At 33.5% G+C, this 26127-nt stretch overlaps 1 protein-coding gene across 1 annotated transcript in view; it reads right to left on the bottom strand.

Moving 5' to 3' along the window:
- Positions 1-1137: 1137 nt before the first annotated feature.
- LOC149788457 (histamine H1 receptor-like) overlaps positions 1138-26127 on the bottom strand; it is a 52077-nt gene continuing 27087 nt past the window's right edge. The window contains exon 2 of the mRNA XM_089973517.1: positions 1138-2664. Within this exon, the coding sequence (XP_089829643.1) occupies positions 1138-2664 (1527 nt within the window). The remainder of the gene's footprint in view (positions 2665-26127) is intronic.

The following is a 26127-nucleotide window of genomic DNA, read 5'->3' as shown; positions in this document are numbered from 1 at the left end:
TAAGAATTCAAATACGTTTTAAGCATTGTCTGTATGTCTATCTGTCGTAGATTTTCAACTTCATTGTTTCGCTTTCTCGACACCGACGACGTTTTACTGTATTCAAGATTGATGGTTATACATTTTCCTGTACACATACTGTACTAGGTCAGAAATGCCGAGGTTTCTGAATAGCAATTTATGCCATGAATTGTCTATGTTATTGACTGATTACTAATATTCAATGAGATCCAGAGCGATCTATAATAAATGTTATCTCATGTTATTTGACTATTCCTTATGGAGATCCACGTTCTGAAAGTAGCATGGTATAAGTTAAGCTCTTAAACAATTTTTGGAAGTTGCGGCGGAATTGATATTTCATTGCATAAGAGTATAATTCTGTTGATCAACGAACAGAGGCTTTTCACAGTTAAAATTATCATGACCTAGTTATGCATAATGGCACCACTGGAAATGTGAAACAAAGTCGCCTTTTCGCAGGAGCCATATATATATATATATATATATATATATATATATATATATATATATATATATATATATATATATATATATATATATATATATATATATATATCTGTGTGTGTGTCTGTGAGAAAGAGTGTGTGTGTGAGAGAGAGAGAGAGAGAGAGAGAGAGAGAAAGAGAGAGAGAATAACAAAGCGAAGCATTATGTCGTAATCAAAACTAATCGATACCATCTAAGATTGCTGTCACGTTTTCTTTAAAGCAGGTAATTCACAGAAAATCAAAAATCAATTTTTGTTTCATCTACACTTGTTGGAAGGCAAAATATTCATTAAAATCATGTATGAACTTCCAGTTACTGCTTTTGATGATAGCAAAGCACATAATATTCACATAATGTACACGTATCTGATAAAATTTACACATATCTGATAAAATTTACACATATCTGATAAAATTTACACATATCTGATAAAATATATACATATCTGATAAAAGTTACTCACATTTGATAACATTTATACATATTTGATAAAATGTATACTTATTTGATAAAATATGCTATGTGATATAAAAAAAAAGATTAAAGTATATACTACAACAGGAATATGTGGACTTAATGAAAGATAAAGTAGATAAACTCGCAACTTGCTGGTACAACGATGTGTTAGTCGTATCGTCCCATAATCGTACTATTCCGTTCTGAACCCGGTTTTGTACGTCGTATCGAAGAATGTCTGCTTAGGCGGAGCATTTTTCTAAACTTGCGTCGAAAATTTAAATTACACAGTGGATAGAGAAACGGATTGAGCGTTGAATTAAGGTACCCAATCCAGGTCATGGCCGTGAACAATCCTCTATCTATGCAATCGTCACAGAAGGCCACTACTGTAAATAGGATGAAGTAGGGTAGGAAACAGACGGTGAAGGCGCCCATGATAACGCCAAGTTGTCTCGCTGCTTTGATCTCCTTTCTCAAAGAAGAGCTTTGCCGCATGTTTTTCACCCTATCCTTGATACTGAGTACGTTAGGACTGCACCTGGTTCTTTCATCACGAAACACAAAAATCCTTCTCTCGTCTGCTCCTGTGCTTGTGCGACAAAATTTAGAATTTTCAGCATTCACCGTGTGATTTAGATTTTCAGCCTCCTTCAGTCTTCTTAACCCGCTTACGAGGGAGTACTTATCCCTGTCCATAGTGCGTTGCCGTTTATCCTCATTGCTACCACTGGAGCTCAGCGGCGTACTAGGGGATGAACATGGAGTTTCCGGCGAACCCATGTTGTTATTGATAATAATATGACTTGGCTTAGGCAAACTTGGCAATGGAGTAATTTCCTCATAGAAAAACCTTTCTACTTTTTCGGTATTTTGGTCAAAAACACCTTCATCGTATATGTAATCTACTTTGCATCTGTCGTTTTGTAAATGAAACTTTTTCAAAGGCCTACTTGAACACGTCCCATTTTGCCTTGCTTTACGATATCTCATATTGATGTATCCAACTTTGTTTAACGTATGATCATTCATGGATGCTAATTCATACTTTTCAGAATTTTCAGGTAAAGTGGAAGAAAAAATCGCATCATGCATAGTTTGTTCTCCACTGAAAGTGTCTATATTGCGGTCACTGTCTTCATCAACAGATAGATTAACTGGAATATAGTGGTTGCAATCACTGACGTTGCGCTGTCCTAACTCCATTTCAGATCTTTTTCGTATTTCGAGGAAAATTCTCCAATATAAAACATACATTGCTGCTAAAGGAAAATAATAATTAAAACACGCTGTTAGAACTTTGAACACTGAATCTTTGGCATATTCAGTATCGCAGACGTTATCAGGCACTGTCCTGACACCCCCAAACATGAAATGGTGCCATCCAACGACTGGGATGATCCAGAGAGAGGAAAGAAGCCACGCTATTGATATCATTATAAAAGCTCTTTTCTTGGTTCTTTTCCGAATATATTTCAGAGGTGATGTAACTGACCAGTATCGGTCAAGACTGAGGATGAAGAGATTGAGAATGGAGGCGGTACTGGCGATGTAATCCACCCCGATCCAAATTTGACAAATGACAACTCCAAATACCCATCTCTCTGTGAAGATGTAGACTGTACTAATTGGCATAACAATCGTTCCAACGATAAGATCCGCAATTGCCAGGCTGACGATAAACATGTTGCTCACCTGAAAATAGCGAGGAAAACCATCATTGAGTATAAAATGAAAACAATCAGTGAGGAAAACCATAACTGAATATAAAATGAAAACAATCAGTGAGGAAAACCATTAATGAGTATAAAATGAAAACAATCAGTGAGGAAAACTATCATTGAGTACAAAATGAAAACAGTCAGTGAGGAAAACCATCACTGAGTATAAAATGAAAACAATCAGTGAGGAAAACCATCACTGTGTATAAAATGAAAACAATCAGTGAGGAAAACCGTCATTGAGTATAAAATGAAAACAATCAGTGAGGAAAACCATCACTGAGTATAAAATGAAAACAATCAGTGAGGAAAACCACCATTGAGTATAAAATGAAAACAATCAACATTTGCGATATGCTATCAATAGAGTTGAAGTCATAAAGAGAGAACATGTTAAATAAATTATGCGTCATCGGCATTTGACATATTCTTTGTTTTTAAAACTTTTTTTTATCAGATATATTCTTTTTGTAAATGCGTGTCTTTATAAAGTCTGTCTTCCACCGTCCTCAGAAAACGTTGTCTCAATCAAGTTGTTTTGCTTTCTTTGTGTTTGGAAGATTTAAATTATTGATGTAATGCATTTAAAGTTTTCTTTTAAAAAATGGGTTTCGTGTAAGAATAACAGTGTGCATCGCGTTGTGAATTTGGGGATCTTTGGGGATCTCTCTGGAGTCTGTTATATCTATCTATCTATCTATCTATCTATCTATCTATCTATATATATATATATATATATATATATATATATATATATATATATATATATATATATATATATATATATATATATATATATATATATATATATATATATATATATATATGTATGTATGTATATATATATATATATATATATATATATATATATATATATATATATATATATATATATATATATATATATATATATACATATATATATATATATATATATATATATATATATATATATATATATATATATATATATATATATATATATATATATATTATTTGTAACTATAGATTGTATCATCTGTAAACAGCATGTTACTTACTTACTTTTTGTTCATGATCATAGGTTATATTTTAAGTTAATTCAAGCTATAAATGGATCGTTTACCTGGAGTACTAAAAAAGTCTCGATAATGAATGTGTTTACATATTTGGGGTAAGTTTTCATTGGTATGACTGAGTACTGCAACATGTGTCAGGTGGGATTGTATTGTGACATAAGTCGGTTGAAGGGTATTGCAATATAGATAAAGTAGGAATGCACTGCGAGATAGATACGTGGGGATTTATATAAGAAGGAAGAAATGAACAATTATTCATTAATATTCCAATTCCTGTTCCTATTTAATTTTCAGTCTGCAGAATACTTAACGCTAGGTTTATATATAATTTGAGAGGAAACATTTAAATTTTTACTGAAATTCCAATGTGCTCTTCTGACTGTTGGAACGAAACAGCATTTTGGAATTATTGTGAATTCATTCAAAGACAATTCCTTTGTAATGAATCAAGATTGCTGGTACTTCAGTATATTCAAGGATATTGGTACATCAGCACATTCGAAACATGGAGTTCATTCGAAACACATTTTTGTACTTGTGATAGAAATATTATTTTTTGATTGACTTCACAATACTTGAAGTTCCTCTGAAATTTTGATTGTCTAACTTAGAAAATTAAATTATTTGTTAAATATGACATGGACTGTTATGTGAAATCGTATATATGATAATCAGCAATATGACATGGACTGCTATGTGAAATTGTATCTATGATAATCAGCAATATGACATGGACTGTTATGTGAAATTTTATCAATGATAATCAGCAATATGATATGGACTTCTATGTGAAATTGTATCTGTTATGATAAACAATATGATATGGTCTGTTATGTAAAGTTGTCTTACAATAGTAAGCAATATGATGCTGAATTTTACTTGACGTTATACGTATAATAATCAGTAATATGATATGGACTGTTATGTGAAATTGTATCTATGATAATAAACAATACGATATCGACTGTTATGTGAAGTTGGAACTTTGTTCATTTTGTCGCACCGCTTCTATTTCATAAATAAACACTTTGATAATTATGCTGGATGGGTCGTCGAATCAAGGCATTATTAATTTCAATAGGGTGGAAACACTTTCACATGCTTGAATATTTGTTACTTTAATGGTTGCTATTATAATTACACTATAACGAAAATACTCGCTTATACGTCGAGTCATATAGCAAACAAAAAAGATCCAGATCTCCCATAGCATACTGTGCAGTTCAGGGTTCAGGACCTATGTTGTTTGATATACTGATTACTCCAAACAAAACTGCACAAAACCAGATCTACCGGCGCTTCTTGCGACGGTAGATCTTGGTCTGCGCAGTTTGTATTTGGACTTGTCCTATAGGCGAGTAAAGACGGTATGTCAGATAATCTTATTCTTATTTATGGGCAGGCGATAGCCACTCAACCTATAATTATTTTTTTGTGTTGAATCAGATGAGACGAAAAGAAATAAAAGCTTGCTGATAAGGTATGGTCAAAACAATAAATCAAATTGTCATTCTATCATTCTGACTGTTCCGGTTACATAGTGGTTAGAGCGTCCGCCTCGGATGAGAGAGGTTGCGGGTTCGATCCCCGGCCGTGTCATACAAAAGACTTATAAAAACGGTACTAACAGCTGCCTCAGCATTAAGAGCTTAGTGTTTGGACTAGTAGACCCGGTGTTAGGATAATGTGACTGGGCGGGACATCATGCTACATGTCTGTGGCATGATGCTCCGGTGCTAGACATCACTCTAAACTGCCACACTGCAGACATCGTAGCTATATGACTGAAAAATTGCCAAAGCTACCTTAAAAATGATAATCTCTCTCACGTACAGAAACACACACACACACACACACACACACACACACACTTCTATCATTCCTTATCATGTAGGTAAGAAACTGCCTCCGCCAGAAGTTGGCAAATTTTGATGCAAAAGAGGACATGATCTAAAATACATCAGAAGTGAATATATATTTATTTTTGATGTGGCATGTATTTATTCTGTTGCTAACATCAGTGAGACGAGGTATCCATAACGGTAGCACATTATGCTTCGCTTTGAGGTACCAGAGTTTATTACCGTTTTCTTTTTCTTAATATATTTTCTAGGCTCGTTCATATATATTGTAACACAACAGACCTCTATAATAAATAAAACATTCTGAACTGCGCTTTACTTGAGAGTTTCTAACCGCTGTAAAGAATGCAAGACATGTTAATTCATATCATGACTACTAGACTTTGATGTGCTTTAATAAGTTCATCCTTCCTACAAAACACTTTAAACACACATTGCTTATCTCAATATAGACTCGTAAAATGCTGAATAGTGTTACATTCGATGTTTTATTCTACATGTCCTTACTTTAGTTCGTATTGAGAACTTCATTCAGATTTCTGATCATAATAACTGTTACATAACCAGAACAATTTCAGATTTACAAATGTGTATTGGTAATATGTTATTAGCCTTTGATAGAACTTCATATATACCAACAAATGTAATGAAGATAAACTATCATTGATTTGACATACTAGCTGGTAAGGATAGTAATAAGTGATTTGTCCTATATAAGGATGAGGTTGACACACTAAGTGATGAGCTTAGTATTAAGAGATTTAGTATATTTGCTGATAAGATTAGTGCTAAGTGATTTGACCTCCAAGCTGATGAGGTTGACATACTAAGTGATGAGGTAATTATTGAGTGAATTGGTGCATTAGGTGATGAGGTTACTACTAAGTGATTTGACATACTATGTAATAAAGTTAGTACTAAGTGATTTGACATACTATGTATATAAAGTTAGTACTAAGTGATTTGAAATACTATGTAATAAAGTTAGTACTAAGTTATTGACATACTATGTAATAAAGTTAGCACTAAGTTATTGACATACTATGTATATAAAGTTAGTACTAAGTGATTTGAAATGCTATGTAATAAAGTTAGCACTAAGTGATTTGAAATGCTATGTAATAAAGTTAGTACTAAGTGATTTGAAATGCTATGTAATAAAGTTAGTACTAAGTGATTTGAAATACTATGTAATAAAGTTAGTACTAAGTTATTGACATACTATGTAATAAAGTTAGTACTAAGTTATTGACATACTATGTAATAAAGTTAGTACTAAGTTATTGACATACTATGTAATAAAGTTAGTACTAAGTTATTGACATACTATGTAATAAAGTTAGTACTAAGTGATTTGAAATACTATGTAATAAAGTTAGTACTAAGTGACTTGAAATGCTATGTAATAAAGTTAGTGCTAAGTTATTGACATACTATGTAATAAAGTTAGTACTAAGTGATTTGAAATACTATGTAATAAAGTTAGTACTAAGTGATTTGAAATACTATGTAATAAAGTTAGTACTAAGTTATTGACATACTATGTAATAAAGTTAGTACTAAGTGATTTGAAATACTATGTAATAAAGTTAGTACTAAGTCATTTGATATACTAGTGACAGATTAATTCTAAGTGATTTGAAATACTATATAATAAAGTTAGTGCTAAGTGATTTGACATACTAGGTGACAGATTAATACTAAGTGATTTACATACTATGTAATAAAATTAGTACTAAGTGATTTGAAATACTAGTAAAAGGTTGCTACTAAGTGATTGACATACTATGTAATAAAGTTAGTGCTAAGTGATTGACATACTATGTAATAAAGTTATTACTAAGTCATTTGATATACTAGTGACATATTAATTCTAAGTGATTTGAAATACTATATAATAAAGTTAGTACTAAGTCATTTGATATACTATGTAATAAAGTTAGTACTAAGTCATTTGATATACTAGTGACATATTAATTCTAAGTGATTTGAAATACTATATAATAAAGTTAGTACTAAGTGATTTGACATACTATGTAATAAAGTTAGTACTAAGTCATTTGATATACTAGTGACAGATTAATTCTAAGTGATTTGAAATACTATGTAATAAAGTTAGTACTAAGTCATTTGATATACTAGTGACATATTAATTCTAAGTGACTTGAAATACTATATAATAAAGTTAGTACTAAGTGATTTGACATACTATGTAATAAAGTTAGTACTAAGTCATTTGATATACTAGTGACAGATTAATTCTAAGTGATTTGAAATACTATGTAATAAAGTTAGTACTAAGTCATTTGATATACTAGTGACATATTAATTCTAAGTGATTTGAAATACTATATAATAAAGTTAGTACTAAGTGATTTGAAATACTATGTAATAAAGTTAGTACTAAGTCATTTGATATACTAGTGACAGATTAATTCTAAGTCATTTGATATACTATGTAATAAAGTTAGTACTAAGTCATTTGATATACTAGTGACACATTAATTCTAAGTGATTTGAAATACTATATAATAAAGTTAGTACTAAGGGATTTGAAATACTATGTAATAAAGTTAGTACTAAGTCATTTGATATACTAGTGACAGATTAATTCTAAGTGATTTGAAATACTATATAATAAAGTTAGTACTAAGTGATTTGACATACTAGGTGACAGATTAATACTAAGTGATTTACATACTATGTAATAAAATTAGTACTAAGTGATTTGAAATACTAGTAAAAGGTTACTACTAAGTGATTGACATACTATGTAATAAAGTTAGTGCTAAGTGATTGACATACTATGTAATAAAGTTAGTACTAAGTGATTGACATACTATGTAATAAAGTTAGTACTAAGTGATTGACATACTATTAATAACGTTAGTACTAAGTGATTTGACATATTATGTAATAAAGTTAGTACTAAGTTATTGACATACTATGTAATAAAGTTAGTACTAAGTGATTTGACATACTATGTAATAAAGTTAGTACTAAGTGATTTGACATAATATTAATAACGTTAGTACTAAGTGGTTTGGCATGCTATATAATGGGGTTGATACTAAGTGATTTAACGTATCATGTAATGAAGTTGTAAAAAAATTAAATAAATCTGCTTTGACCATGAGCATGAAGCGTCAAAAATTGGCCATGTTAACGGCAAAATATAATTCTTCTTTTTCCTGTGCAATGTCATTACATTTAAAATATTCTTATATTCGGTGTTATGTCATAACTTTCGATACATATTTTTTTGCTTTCAGCTTATTTGTTTAAAGAAATTGTCACATACATTGCTTATATATCATACAAAGTTGATAGAAAGGCCAAGGGAGTTGCTAGGTTAGTTTCTGTGACACTCTGTAACTTCCCACCTTAATTACCATGATTTATAATTAAGATTCCATGTTCCTAACAAATACTGCTACTTACAAAGTGTTTAAAATAAGATGCTGACGACCAGTAATGAAGAAAGAGGATTTACAATCAAGCAAAGAAGTGATATGAAGTATGTATGAGTTGTTTCAGGTCGCTGTTTATAAATCTAACGTCGTTAGACAGCTGTCGCTGTACCTTGCGGGTTTTATTTGAACTTGACACGGGGCAGCACTACGTACACTGTTCGATGAAGACTATTCTTTCACTAATCAAAGAAAAAGTGCACACCTTTTTGTGGCTGTACCTTCTGCTTTCTGTATGGAACCGTATCTACTCACAACGAACCAAGATTTCACTACTAAATACAGCTTGCGATTATTTCTAAAACTTCTGTCTCAGTGACCCCATATGTAGATGCATCAGTATTTTACATTGGCAAGAATAATTCTTTTTATTTAGAGATTGTTTAAGATCCGGATCTATTTTTCTAACTTAGCTTTACCTGAGCTCTACAGTCTAACAAAACCACTACTTACCTACTCATGGTAATGTCGAACAGGAATTGAAATCATGGTGCTCACAGTGTCCCTGTCTAATAAAAGCCTGAACGGATCACAGTAAAAAGCTCCATCCAATCACATACAGGGAAAGTCTGTATTATCTATTTTCTTAACTCTTTCTAAGCAATGATAGTTTTCAGCGAGCGCTGAATGGGTCAGACTAAATGGATATGTATCTTCCTTGACTTATTCTCCTTCTATTAAGCTTAGCAAATTTACTGACACTCAAATGGTTGAAATACTTGATTGGCTAATTATTTGGATTCAAGAAATATTTTAACACGCCAACAGCTAGTTCACCTTAGTAAAAAGCGCCTCCCCCAAATAAAACACAAAACAACAACAACAACAACAACAGAATCAACAAGAAAACAAACAAACAAAAGTAAAACAACATAATAACGGCGAAAACACACTACGTGATTTAAATTTGAGACAATGTTACCCAAGGACCTGAAGACATCATTCGGTGTCGATTGAAGGGTTGTTAAATCTGCAAATGCGAAAACAAAATTCTCTACTAAAACTAGACCTAATTTCACTCTTATGAATTTCTTGCTTCACAGTGATATGATTTATCAGAAAACATTTTTAAGCCATAGATCGGTATTCAGTGTGTGCTCCATGAAAAATGACCTAAGCACCAAATACAAAGAGCTTTTCCTATCTCACATTACATAACGCCAAAATGTGCGAGTACCCCAGTAAGTTCTTATATGAGATGTATGGGGCATTTTACGTAAAGATAATGTCCTTGGAACGCTATTTAGTTCAACACCGATTTCCTTGAATCAATTAAATAGCCATTCAAGCTTAACACATCCAAAGACAAAGAAGTAAATATAAAAAAATCATATGCTCTAGATTGGCACACTGTTATTATAACTCAGAATCCCAAATAATCAGACAAACAATAGGAACATCTCCCAAATTTACAAATAAAGACCGAAGTAAATATATCTTAGACCCCTGTGTCGTTACATTACCCATGCCTCAAAAAGGTCTTGTCTTCGAGCACTCATAGATCAATGGGTCCAAATATTAGAATCACCACTCTCTATCAACCAAACGACAGGGCTAAATCACTGATAGCAAGAAATATCTCGGATCAATAGGTCGGACTCCTTGATCTGCCACGTTCCTTAAAGCATAATTACTTAGCCCATGAAATAACGATAACTATCAAAAGAAGCGAAAACTGCATAAGGTTCAAACAATTCTAGCAGTATTAAATTGCAACCATACTACATAGCAGGCCTCCAATATATTCAGACTGGTATGTAGCAGTCGTTTTAACTTCACGGGAAGAAAGTCATGGTGGAATAACAGGTGCCCTTCTGGTTGCTTGACATTATCTCTTTCAGACCTTAATTGCTTTTCCTGATTCTGATAAAATGAGGTTTGAAGTATACAGTTAAATTTATTAGTAATCTATAAAAGACGGACTGGCATTGGAATGCTAAGACCCCGTATGACCATTTGATGACCTTTCTTCGTAATGTTGTCACTAATTAGAAGCTAACGAGACTACAGAAATGCTGTTACTCCGTCATTTAGTTGAACATGTCACTCCACAGCAATCGACGAAGGAAAGAAACGTATAAAACAAAAAGATTTAGTTCATGGAAAGTTCATTGTCATTCGTTAGTTTTATGTTGTCAAGCGCTCTCCAAATACGGCGTCAAATATTTTGTTCTCAATCCTGGCAAAGCGTTATATACCTAACATCTTCCCCGCTTCCCCCAGAGGTTAGTTTTCTTCCGTTTTTAATTACAGTTTTGCTTCAGTTTTGCTCTAGATTTTTTAGTGGATCGTTTAACACCTGTGCTTGATATTTAGTTGTCAATGTTTGCTCGCTCAGTGGGTCTAAATTTCCTAACTATTTCATACTTTTCAAATGAACTAATTATATCTATATGATTTGAAAATATAGTACATATGACGTGCTGGCTATCTATTTTATTTGGGGTTATGTAAAACAAAATGATTTGTTTAATGTTAAAATGCAGATCCATTCTTATTGACTTAGGAAAGGTGAATCTTTTTAAAAGATACAATCTTCGATAGTAAAGTGTGACAATCAAAGATGGCGACAATGATTGTTGTTGTTGTTGTTCTAGGGTTTAACGCTATTTTTCAGCACAAGATAGGCTATACATGGCGGCCAGTATAACTGGTGGAGGAAGAACCCTGGAAAACCCAGGGAAGAACCACCGACCCACGAGAAGCTACTGACAGGCTTTCCCACGTACCCATGCTATCCGATCCTTGGACTCGAACCCACGCAGATAGAGGTGAGATGGCAGTGATCCGGAGTGGTGAGCGCTTTAGACCACTCCGCCACTCGGGGCCCCTGGCGACAATGAGTTGAGCAGATTGAATTGTTAGAAATAAAATGTTAACAAAACACGCCGAAGGTATTAATACAAATAAGTCGATGATCTGAAAATACAACAGTGCTTAATCATGGTGAATAATCCTTTATCTCCAGTAAAGAAACTTTAACTTGCATGAATAGAGAAACACTAGCGGTAACAAGAAACACCTTTACGTACAGTGATGTGATGTGATTTTTATTTTTAACGTAGCTTTAGCACGATGTCCCACCCAGTCACATTATCCTGACACCAGGCCGACCAGTCCTAACACTAACCTCTTAATGCTGAACGCCAAGCGAGGCAGCTGTTAGTACCATTTTTTAAGTCTCTGGTATGACTCGGCCGGGGATCGAACCCAAGACCTCCCGCATCCGAGGCGGCTTTTACGTACACAAAATTGATGTGGGAAATAGTTTTTGGTGATGTGGTAGCATACACTGTAACTCATTTAAAATAGCTATTAAATCGAAAACTGAGAAAAAGGGAAATAGTTCGTCGATTATGGATAATGAGCTGTAAGTGTTTCACAGCCACGGAACAAATTTAAATAAATTTCAAGGTGAAGTATTTATGGGTCAAACATCCTGATATTTGAACAGTTTTCCATAAGAAAATGTTTGAATAGTATTTCATAAGAAATGTTCGAAAAGTTGTTATGCTTGAACATTGTGTTACGTAAGAAAATGTGCAAATAACAAAAAAAAAAACAAAAAAACAAAAACAAACAAAGATGAAATCAAGTTTATATTTATTCGGACTTTGAAGGTAATATTATTTCAAGGGGTTCTTTTATTCTGTATAAAACTGTTCCATGGCTGTATTGCGATCAACTCGTGCATTAGAAGACCTATTTTGACCTACCATATTGTCTCTCAGTATTAAAGATAGCTGAGAAGAATGGTAATGCCAATATGTCCATGTTCATATTACGCGATGCTAATGTGACTCTGCGATATATATCTGGAACGTATTTCAGAGACTGATTATTCTCTTATTGAGGCGTGATGTATCTAGTTCTACCTAACTGATGGCTTGGCTTTGCGGCCGCTTAGAGGTAATTCGATTTTCTACGTGGCACAACAAACGCAGATTATATACCATATCGCTTATTGGGAAATGTCTTCACTGTATTGCTAACTACACGGTAGTTATCTAGGCGACATTAAATATGCAAAAAAAGAAGAAAAAATAACTCGATGCTGCTTCTCCATCGAACAATTTTGGAGATGTCCTAATTTGTTAATTTACGATTCTACGACTTTTATCTTGCCAGTGTTTGTCGCGTGTTTTAAGCACGATTATCTGGACGTTTGATCTTAGATCAAAGAAGATCATATTACGACTGGTCATAACCTGTTTATACAACACCATTGGTCATAACCTGTTGATCATAACGCCATTGGTCATAACCTGTTGACCGTTATACGACTGGTCATAACCTGTTGATCATAACACCATTGGTCATAACCTGTTGATCATAACACCACTGGTCATAACCTGTTGATCATAACACGACTGATCATAACATGTTGATCATAACACCATTGGTCATAACTTGTTGATCATAACACCATTGGTCATAACTTGTTGATCATAACACCATTGGTCATAACCTGTTGGGCATAACACGACTAGTTATAACCTGTTGATTATAACACGACTGATAATAACCTGTTGATCATAACACGAGTGATAAAACCTGTTGATTATAACACGATTGGTCATAACCTGTCGGGCATAACACGATTAGTTATAACCTGTTGATTATAACACGACTGATAATAACCTGTTGATCATAACACGAGTGATAAAACCTGTTGATTATAGCACGATTGGTCATAACCTGTTGAGCGTTATACGACTGGTCATAACCTGTTGATCATAACACCATTGGTCATAACTTGTTGATCATAACACCATTGGTCATAACTTGTTGATCATAACACCATTGGTCATAACCTGTTGGGCATAACACGACTAGTTATAACCTGTTGATTATAACACGACTGATAATAACCTGTTGATCATAACACGAGTGATAAAACCGGTTGATTATAACACGATTGGTCATAACCTGTTGACCGTTATACGACTGGTCAAAACCTGTTGATCATAACACCATTGGTCATAACCTGTTGATCATAACACCATTGGTCATAACTTGTTGATCATAACACCATTGGTCATAACTTGTTGATCATAACACCATTGGTCATAACCTGTTGGGCATAACACGACTAGTTATAACCTGTTGATTATAACACGATTGATAATAACCTGTTGATCATAACACGAGTGATAAAACCTGTTGATCATAACACCATTGGTCATAACCTGTTGATTACAATACGACTGGTCATAACCTGTTGATTATAACACGATTGGTCATAACCTGTTGACCGTTATACGACTGGTCATAACATGTTGATCATAACACCATTGGTCATAACCTGTTGATCATAACACGACTGGTCATAACCTGTTGATCATAACACGACTGGTCATAACCTGTTGATCATAACACGACTGGTCATAACCTGTTGATCATAACACGACTGGTCATAACCTGTTGATCATAACACGAGTGGTCATGACCTGTTGATTATAACACGAATGGTCATAACCTGTTGATCATAACACGACTGGTCATAACCTGTTGATCATAACACGACTGGTCATAGCCTGTTGATCATAACACGACTGGTCATAACCTGTTGATCATAACACGACTGGTCATGACCTGTTGATTATAACACGAATGGTCATAACCTGTTGATCATAACACGACTGGTCATAACCTGTTGATCATAACACGACTGGTCATAGCCTGTTGATCATAACACGACTGGTCATAACCTGTTGATCATAACACGACTGGTCATAACCTGTTGATCATAACACGACTGGTCATAACCTGTTGATCATAACACGAATGGTCATAACCTGTTGATCATAACACGACTGGTCATAAACTGTTGATTATAACACGACTGGTCATAACCTATTGATCATAACACCATTGGTCATAACCTGTTGATCATAACACGACTGGTCATAATCTATTGATCATAACACCATTGGTCACATCCTGTTGATCATAACAAGATTGGTCATAACATGTTCATCATACCACCATTGGTCGTAACCTGTTGATCATAACACGACTAGTCATATAATGTTGATCATAACACGATTGGTCATAACCTGTTGATTATAACACGACTGGTCATAACATGTTGATCATAACACCGTTGGTCATAACTTGTTGATCATAACACCATTAGTCATAACCTGGTGATCATAACACGACTGGTCATAACATGTTGATCATACCACCATTGGTCATAACTTGTTGATCATAACACGATTGTGCATAACCTGTTGATTATAACACGAATGGTCATAACATGTTGATTATAACACGAATGGTCATAACATGTTGATCATACCACCATTGGTCATAACCTGTTGATCATAACATGACTGGTCATAACCTGTTGATTATAACACGAATGGTCATAACATGTTGATCATAACACCATTGGTCATAACATGTTGATTATAACACGAATGGTCATAACATGTTGATCATAGCACCATTGGTCATAACCGATTGATCATAACGCGATTTGTCATAAACTGTTGATCATAACACGACTGGTCATAACCTATTGACTATAACACGATTGGTCATAATCTGTTGAGAATAACACCATTGGTCATAACCTGATGATTATAACACGATTGGTTATAACATGTTGATCATAACACCATTGGTCATAACCTGTTGAGCATAACACGACTGGTTACAACCTGTTGATTATAACACGACTGGTCATAACCTGTTAATCATAACACGTTTGGTTTAAATCTTTTGATCGTAGCAAGATTGGTGATAACATGTTGATCATAACACGACTGATAATAACCTGTTGATCATAACACGACTGATAATAACCTGTTGATCATAACACGAGTGGTAAAACCTGTTGATCATAACACCATTGGACATAACCTGTTGATCATAATACGAATGGTCATAACATGTTGATTATAACACGACTGGTCATAACCTGTTAATCATAACACGTTTGGTTTACATCTTTTGATCGTAGCAAGATTGGTGATAACATGTTGATCATAACACGACTGATAATAACCTGTTGATCATAACACGACTGATAATAACCTGTTGATCATAACACGAGTGGTAAAACATGTTGATTATAACACGATTGGTCATAACCTGTTGACCGTTATACGACTGGTCATAACCTGTTGATCATAACACCATTGGTCATAACCTGTTAATCATAACACGTTTGGTTTTAATCTTTTGATCGTAGCAAGATTGGTGATAGCATGTTGATCATAACACGACTGATAATAACCTGTTGATTATAACACGACTGATAAAACCTGTTGATCATAACACCATTGGTCATAACCTGTTGATCATAATACGACTGGTCATAACCTTTTGATTATAACACGACTGGTCATAACCTGTTGATCATAAACAACATTGGTCATAACCTATTGATCATAACACCATTGGTCATAACCTGTTGATCATAACACGACTGGTCATAACCTGTTGATCATAACAACATTGGTCATAACCTATTGATCATAACACCATAGGTCATAACCTGGTGATCATAACACGACTGGTCATAACATGTTGATCATACCACCATTGGTCATAACTTGTTGATCATAACACGATTGTTCATAACCTGTTGATTATAACACGAATGGTCATAACATGTTGATTATAACACGAATGGTCATAACATGTTGATCATACCACCATTGGTCATAACCTGTTGATCATAACATGACTGGTCATAACCTATTGATTATAACACGAATGGTCATAACATGTTGATCATAACACCATTGGTCATAACATGTTGATTATAACACGAATGGTCATAACATGTTGATCATAGCACCATTGGTCATAACCGATTGATCATAACGCGATTTGTCATAAACTGTTGATCATAACACGACTGGTCATAACCTATTGACTATAACACGATTGGTCATAATCTGTTGAGAATAACACCATTGGTCATAACCTGATGATTATAACACGATTGGTTATAACATGTTGATCATAACACCATTGGTCATAACCTGTTGAGCATAACACGACTGGTTACAACCTGTTGATTATAACACGACTGGTCATAACCTGTTAATCATAACACGTTTGGTTTAAATCTTTTGATCGTAGCAAGATTGGTGATAACATGTTGATCATAACACGACTGATAATAACCTGTTGATCATAACACGAGTGGTAAAACCTGTTGATCATAACACCATTGGACATAACCTGTTGATCATAATACGAATGGTCATAACATGTTGATTATAACACGACTGGTCATAACCTGTTAATCATAACACGTTTGGTTTACATCTTTTGATCGTAGCAAGATTGGTGATAACATGTTAATCATAACACGACTGATAATAACCTGTTGATCATAACACGACTGATAATAACCTGTTGATCATAACACGAGTGGTAAAACATGTTGATTATAACACGATTGGTCATAACCTGTTGACCGTTATACGACTGGTCATAACCTGTTGATCATAACACCATTGGTCATAACCTGTTGATCATAAACAACATTGGTCATAACCTATTGATCATAACACCATTGGTCATAACCTGTTGATCATAACACGACTGGTCATAACCTGTTGATCATAACAACATTGGTCATAACCTATTGATCATAACACCATAGGTCATAACCTGTTGATCATAACACGACTGGTCATAACCTGTTGATCATAATACGACTGGTCATAACATATTGATTATAACACCATTGTTCATAACCTGTTGATCATAACAACATTGGTCATAACCTATTGATCATAACACCATTGGCCATAACCTGTTGATCATAATACGACTGGTCATAACATGTTGATTATAACATGTTGATTATAACACGACTGGTCCTAACCTGTTGGGCATAACACGACTAGTTATAACCTGTTGATCATAACACCATTGGTCATAACCTGTTGATCATAATACGACTGGTCATAACCTATTGATCATAACACCATTGGCCATAACCTGTTGATCATAATACGACTGGTCATAACATGTTGATTATAACACGACTGGTCATAACCTGTTGATCATAAACAACATTGGTCATAACCTATTGATCATAACACCATTGGTCATAACCTGTTGATCATAACACGACTGGTCATAACCTGTTGATCATAACACGACTGGTCATAGCACATGTTGATCACACCACCATTGGTTGTAACATGTTGATCCTAACACGATTGGTCATAACATTTTGTTCATAACACCATTGGTCATAACATGTTGTTCATAACACCATTGATCATAACCTGTTGATCATAATACGATTGGTCATAATCTGTTGATTATAACACGTTTGGTTATAACCTGTTGATCATAAGACGAGTGGTTATGACCTGTTTTCATAACACCATTGGTCATAACATGCTGATCATAACACTATTGGTCATAACATGTTGTTCATAATACGATTGGTCATAACCTGTTGATCATATCACCATTGGTCATAACATGTTGATCATAACACCATTGGTCATAACATGTTGTTCATAATACGATTGGTCAGAACCTGTTGATCATAACACGACTGGCTATAACCTGTTGTCGTAGCATGATTGGTGTTTTTGTAGTGTTTAACGCCATTTTGCAGCACAAGATAGGCTATACATGGCGGCCAGTATAAATGGTGGAGGGAGAACCCGGGAAAGCCCCGGAAAGAACCACCTACCCACGAGAAGCTACTGGAAAGGTTTCTCACATACCCACATTGGCCGAATCCGAGACTCGAACCCACGCAGACAGATCTGACATGACAGTGATCCGTAACTGTGAGCACTTTAGACCACTCGGACACTCAGGGACCCTTAACACGATTGGTCATAACCTGTTCATCATAACACGATTGGTTATAATATGTTGATCATAACACGATTGGTATTTACACAAACCAAATAGGTCTATACTTGCTAGAGTAGTTCTGGGTCTGACGTCTCACAGATTTTGACAAAATTAGAAACTCGTAGAAAAACCACCTTTGTCCAAAGGGTAACCTTGGATGCAGTTATAATTACAAAACGTGGGAGGTAATGGTAAATGATTTTTCTAATGTTACCATTCAGTATTTCATTCGGATCACATCCGCTAAACCACCTGAGAGAATAGTATTCACACTTCGTGCAAGAATACTCGACCTTAAAAAAACAGCATGCTCATGGAAGGGAGCCAAAGTCAACCCCACGTGGGAGAATATCTCCGAATTACAGACATCACTGGAATTCACTATAGAAAAGGTTAGTGATCTTGAAAATTTAGCATCTGATAAATTTGTATCATGTAAGATTAAAAAGATAATACAGGAATTGCACAATGAACATCGACCGCATGACTGGAACAGTCATAAAAATAAAATAAACTATATTATTTCTGAGTTGGCAGGAGAAACTGTTATATATATATATATATATATATATATATATATATATATATATATATATATATATATATATATATATATGAGCTCAACTGAGTACTGTACATTATTACATTTATCAGATTTAAATTATTTATATACTATCTCTATCAGGCAAAATAAAAATAATAAATATTTTAGATAAAATTAAACCTACGATCCACTTATGAATTAAAAGTCCATCTATGATTATACACACTGAATTTGATGTGCTGGTTCACATCTAAAATTCATAAGTGTTGCCGCCTCAGGAAAGGTTACGATGATATTAAATCACACCATCTCTTACGCCAAAGAGTGCAATGAGCACACTTGCAGCCCACTTGTAAATTTTGAAATTATTACCATCTCGTGTAGTGTGGTACTACGACATTTCAACCTGGTACTGAACTCTGTGTAATATGCAAGCAACTGTTACTGCTCAAATGACACTTTGCAATTTTCAGTTGTAAAGCTAAATGCACGTAAAGTTTATATAGTGAAGAATGTCTTTGCCTTTATTTTTACATATCCGAGCAGTTTGAGTACAGTCAGTTATATACCCTCTGTAACCATCTAGTCGAAGTTTATTTTATTTAATGCCAGTATGAAGTCGGTGAAAAGGTTGTGTAAATATAATGGAACCTATAATTCTACTTCTAATATCCATCGAGTGTTACTATTATCAACCAGCATTACAAATATCAACCACTATTACTATTATCAGCCAATATTACCATTATCAAAAAGAATTAGTATTATCAACCAGCAATACTATTATAAACCAATGTTACAATCATAAACCAGTATTACTATTATCAACCAGTATTACAATTATCAATCAGTATTGCTATTATCAACCAGTATTACCATTATCAATCAGTATTACTATTATCGACCAGTATTACTATTTTCAACCAGAATTGATATTATCAACCAGTATTATTATTATTAACCAGAATTAACACAATCAACCTGTATTACTATTATCAGCCACTATTACAACTATCAGCCAGTATTACTATTATTAACAATTATTACGATTATCAACCAGATTTACTATTATCAACCAGTATTAGTATTATCAACCAGTTTTACTATTATCAACCACTATTACAATTATAAATCAGTATTACTATTATAAAAAGTATTTAGATTATCAACCAATATTAATATTATCAACCGCTAATATTATTATCAACCAATATTACTATAATCAACCAGCATTAATATCATCAACCAGCAATGTCATTATCAACCTGCACGACCATTATCAACCTATTAAAATCATCAACCTTTATTGCTATTATCAACCAGTATTACCATTATCAACATGCATTATTATCAACATTTATTATCATTATCAACCTGTATTACCATTATCAACCTGTATTACCATTATCAACCAGCCTACTATTATCAACAAGTATTACTATTATCAACCAGAATCATCATTATCAACCATTATAGCATTATCGTCCTGTATTACAATCATCAACTTGCATTATCATTATCAACCTGTATTATCATTATCAGCTAGTATTGCTATTATCAACCAGTGTTACTAGACTCAGTGTTTCCACAATACATTATCGTGCACATATAATTCCTTCATGATTTTCTGATGTAAGGTTAATTACTTGTATGTATAGGTTCGTAACATGTTCATGGAAATTATTGTCATCTAGGTACATAACATATTTGGGTTGGATCCATCTAACTCGATCATTGTTTATCTTGTCATATTTTGCACACCGTTCATAAACGGCTTCAGCATGTTTACATGGATATTTATAAAGCTAAATGCACAAGACCAGCTTCTACCTAGAATTTCCATGTCTTCTTGGTTGCTTCAGGTGTTGAGACAATTAGTCACTTCTGATTTGTATCTTATACCCAAATTAAAAATCTTTGCTCACCTTGAAGCTTAAATTTATTTTGCTCACCTAGTGCATTTTCATTGTCTTTTTCTCCAACGGCCTACTTTATACACTGAGGTGGTTTTATCTCATTTAACCTCTTTGGAACATTATCGTGTTATGTTTGTTCATAGTGTTTTTTTTATACTTTCAGGTTACACAGTGTGATGCCATCTTTGTTACTTAAAATATCTATAGATATTTGGCCTGCAAATTTCTTTGAAAACACAATACTTCGGGTCACAATCTTCTTTCATATTGGCCATGTGCTAATACTAAGGTCACAATCTTCTTTCATATTGGCCATGTGCTAATACTAAGGTCAGATCTTCTTTCATATTGGCCACGTGCTAATACTGAGGTCAGATCTTCTTTCATATTGGCCACGTGCTAATACTAAGGTCAGATCTTCTTTCATATTGGCCATGTGCTAATACTAAGGTCAGATCTTCTTTCATATTGGCCATGTGCTAATACTAAGGTCAGATCTTCTTTCATATTGGCCACGTGCTAATACTAAGGTCAGATCTTCTTTCATATTGGCCATGTGCTAATACTAAGGTCAGATCTTCTTTCATATTGGCCATGTGCTAATACTAAGGTCAGATCTTCTTTCATATTGGCCATGTGCTAATACTAAGGTCAGATCTTCTTTCATATTGGCCACGTGCTAATACTAAGGTCAGATCTTCTTAACATTTTGTTTTCTTCACTCAGTAGCTACCAGTACATTCCGCAAATGTTACGAAAGATAATAAATCTTATTGAATTAAAAATTAACACTTACGGTTGAACTGTTGATTCTAAAATTATTACTGCAATGCATTTTCTACCTATGAACGAAATATAAGATCTGGTTTAATGTGACTAGTATTAGAATGACTTGTATGAATATATCATAGTATGAAACGGTTTTACATGATTTGAAGGTAACTTACACGGTAATATGAATATTGTGTCAATGAAGGGTGCTTACATGGTCACATATTTAAGTGTATAAATACTGCGTCAATGAAGTATACTTAATGGTAATACAAATAAGTCTATAAAGATTGTTTCAATCAAGGGTGCTTACGTGGTCACACAAATAAGTCTATAAATATTGTGTCGATAAAGAGTACTGAAATTGTAATACAGATAAGTCTATAAATTTTTTGTCAGTGATAGGTACTTACATGGCAAAACAAATAGATCTATAATTATGGTGTCACTGAAGGGCATTTACATGGTCACACGAATAAGTCAATAAATATTGCGTCGATGAATGGTATTTACATAGTCACACAAGTAAGTTTATAAATATTGTGTCAATGAATGGTACTTACATGGTAATACAAATAAGTCAATAAATAATGTGTCAATTAAGGGTACTTTCATGGTCACCCGAATAAGTCTTTAAATATTGTGTCGATGAAGGGTACTTGCTTGATAATACAAACAAGTCAATGAATATTGTGGCGATGAAGTGTATTTACATATTCAGACAAATAAGTCCATAAATATTGTGTCAATGAAGGGTATTTACATGGTAACACAAATAAGTCTATAAATATTGTGTCAATGAAGGGTATTTACATAGTCACACAAATAAGTCTATGAATAGTGTGTCGATGAAGGGTATTTACATGGTAACATAAATAAGTCTATAAATATTGTGTCAATGAAGGGTATTTACATAGTCACACAAATAAGTCTATGAATAGTGTGTCGATGAAGGGTACTTACATGGTAGCACATATAAGTCTATGAATAGTGTGTCAATGAAGTGTACTTACAAGTCAATGACTATTGTGTCGATGAAGGGTATTTACATATTCAGACAAATAAGTCCATAAATATTGTGTCAATGAAGGGTACTTACATGGTAACACAAATAAGTCTATAAATATTGTGTCAATAAAGGCATCTTAAATGATAATTACAAAAATATATTAACATGTTATTATAATAATACAAATAATAAAGTAGCCAGAATGTAGATAATTCAAGTAATACTACAGGATTCTTTTACACAATCACTGCAGTTTGTATGAGAAAATTGTTGCTGTATGAAAGTTGTATAGGATCACTCAACCGACCAGAAAATTTCCAAAAGGTGTGTAATTGTGGGAAAAAGTTAATCAAATAATCATCCCTCCACATGAAAACTATATTTTGGAAAGGAGCAGTTATACATTTTGTTGACGCTAATAACTGTGTTGAAAAAGAATACATCTATTCCTTATTAAACATTATGGTATAGTTTTAAACCACTTGTAAATTGCTATGTTTTTTTCTACTTTTGTTCGAGAGTGGTTCGACAAGACACACACACACACACACACACACACACACATATATATATATATATATATATATATATATATATATATATATATATATATATATATATATATATATATATCGTACTGTTTCATTTATAATTTGCGTCATTGATAAGATTTAATCTTATTTACTTTGTTAAATCATTACATGCTGCGAGTTATCCAGTGGCTGACCTTGTCCAAAATCAGTGACAATTTAGGCAAACAACATTTTTATTTCAGTGTGAGGATATTTATATTAAGCTGTGTCAAGGATGTTTTATTTTTATAGATAGACTACGTGATGATTAAAATATATTTTATTATGACTTGATGAGGGACTTTCTAATAATAACTAAGGTTTCTCTATGTCTTCCAGAATCATTTACTTTTGACTCTTGTCCGGGGTTTTGTTTTGCGACTTAGTTTGTCATATAACTGATGTTTTATCGTGACAGTCTGTCATTCGTACTTTAAGATCCAGCAGAATCAATCTGTATTATTGCTGTGACCAGTAGTTTATTTGGGTTGGAATTTATTTCTTCAAATTATTTAATTATGTTATAATTTTCTCTGGATATACAGAGCGTTTTTTAAAAATAATATTCTTTGACAGAGACATTCACAGGGAGTTATAGTGAATTCAGCCGTGGAATAATATTAATGTGGTTAAACAAAAGACTGTTGGTATATCAACATTACACAGGTCATAACAAGCACATCAACACGTTCTGCGTTCGACTTGATTTGGATTTCTACAAGAGTTTCTTCAAACTTTATATTGCAAGAATTTGTAATTTTATTCATTTCAATTTGTATTTTAGGAAATATAAACTATTTGGTGAATTTTACAAAAGCTTGCTGCTTTTCACTCTTTTCTGTTACTTATTTTAAGAGCACATACTCTTAACAGTACAACAACACGATACAGGCCGCGCTAGCCACATCAACACCTTCATTGTTGGACATAATTTTGGATTTCCACTTAAGCCTATTTAGAACTTTAATTATTAGGAATTGTGTCTGTAATTATGGGATTATTTTGAGATTTAATTCGCAATACTGTTATTATTTTAATTTTCACTTTGTATTCTAGAGAAATAAATTATTTGTTGAATTTAACAGCAATTGTGTTTTTCACTCTTTTCTGTTACTTATTTTAAGAGCATGGACTCAGACATACATACATACATACATACATACATACATACATACATACATACATACATACATATATACATACATACATACATACATACATACATACATACATACATACATACATACATACATACATAGTAGACATTATTAACATCGGCAGACTATGTTCTGTCAGTACTCTGCCATGATGTTGAAGAATTTTGCCTATTTCCTCAAGTAATTTGCCCTGCGGGCAAACGTTTAGTATGTGTGAAACATATAATTTGCGGTACTATTTTTTCTTAGGATTTCATCACTCTATTGTCTGCAAGAATAATTGCAAGCCTGTTCGTGACACTTAAAATATTTCATTTCCTTTTGTTCATTCCCTTATTTAATTATCTTTCAGTCCATAACCTGTTTTCTCAACTACGGGGAATCCTTTTCATTTTTTTCTGTGGGTATAGAACGTCGATAGTACCGACATATCTGAAAAAATGATAGCCTTCTGGTTAAAATGAGACCCGATGGCCTTAATTAGCTAGTATGTTCTCATTTTAGATATATAGGATAGACAATCATTGCATAACATGTATTGGTTGTATGGGAAAGATGAAACTCTCGGATGACAGCGTGATGACGCAGGAACGGAATAAGAAAACCAGACTTACTGGAGACAATTGCATTGTATGTCGATAAAAAGCGTTAGGAGCGAATTTAGAGAAACGAACAGTAACTCACATACACAAATGTTCAACATTTAAAAATGATTATTATACGTGTAATGTTAATCAATTCTGTTAAACAGCAAAGGTATAGCTATTTATTTCGTTCGGTGATATGGAACAAAGAAGGAACTATGAACGGTTCACCGTATCTGTAGTCCTTACTAAACGAGGTAGACACCGATGTACTCATTGCACACTGGCTTATGCCTCATCAGCGCTAGACGCTATACATCCCTAGTTTAAATCTTACGCACGTTAGGACAGTAGACTAACAGTGAAATTTGAAGAAAAATTAAGGCACACATGGTACGGGGGAATAGCAATCCTACACAGAAGGTCGCTTACGTTAATCCTTTATCGAGTACTGGTAGCCACAGAGTTTTAGAAGTAGATTTTTAGAAGTACATAAATGTAAATATTTTGTCTTTGGAGTCCTCTGTCATGAACTAATTTTTCAGCTGCGAGTTACTCCAAAACAATAGTAGAATTGAAAGACCAGTTTCATGTTTTTGTAAAGGGAGGATTGCCATACTTGCGTGAGATTTCGATGGCCAG

The sequence above is a fragment of the Sinohyriopsis cumingii genome, chromosome 11, assembly GCF_028554795.1.
Source record: "Sinohyriopsis cumingii isolate HCF-2022 chromosome 11, ASM2855479v2, whole genome shotgun sequence".
NCBI classification, from domain to species: domain Eukaryota; kingdom Metazoa; phylum Mollusca; class Bivalvia; order Unionida; family Unionidae; genus Sinohyriopsis; species Sinohyriopsis cumingii.
Note: the sequence above shows the minus strand (reverse complement) of the source record. Positions and strands in the feature narration are given on the sequence as shown.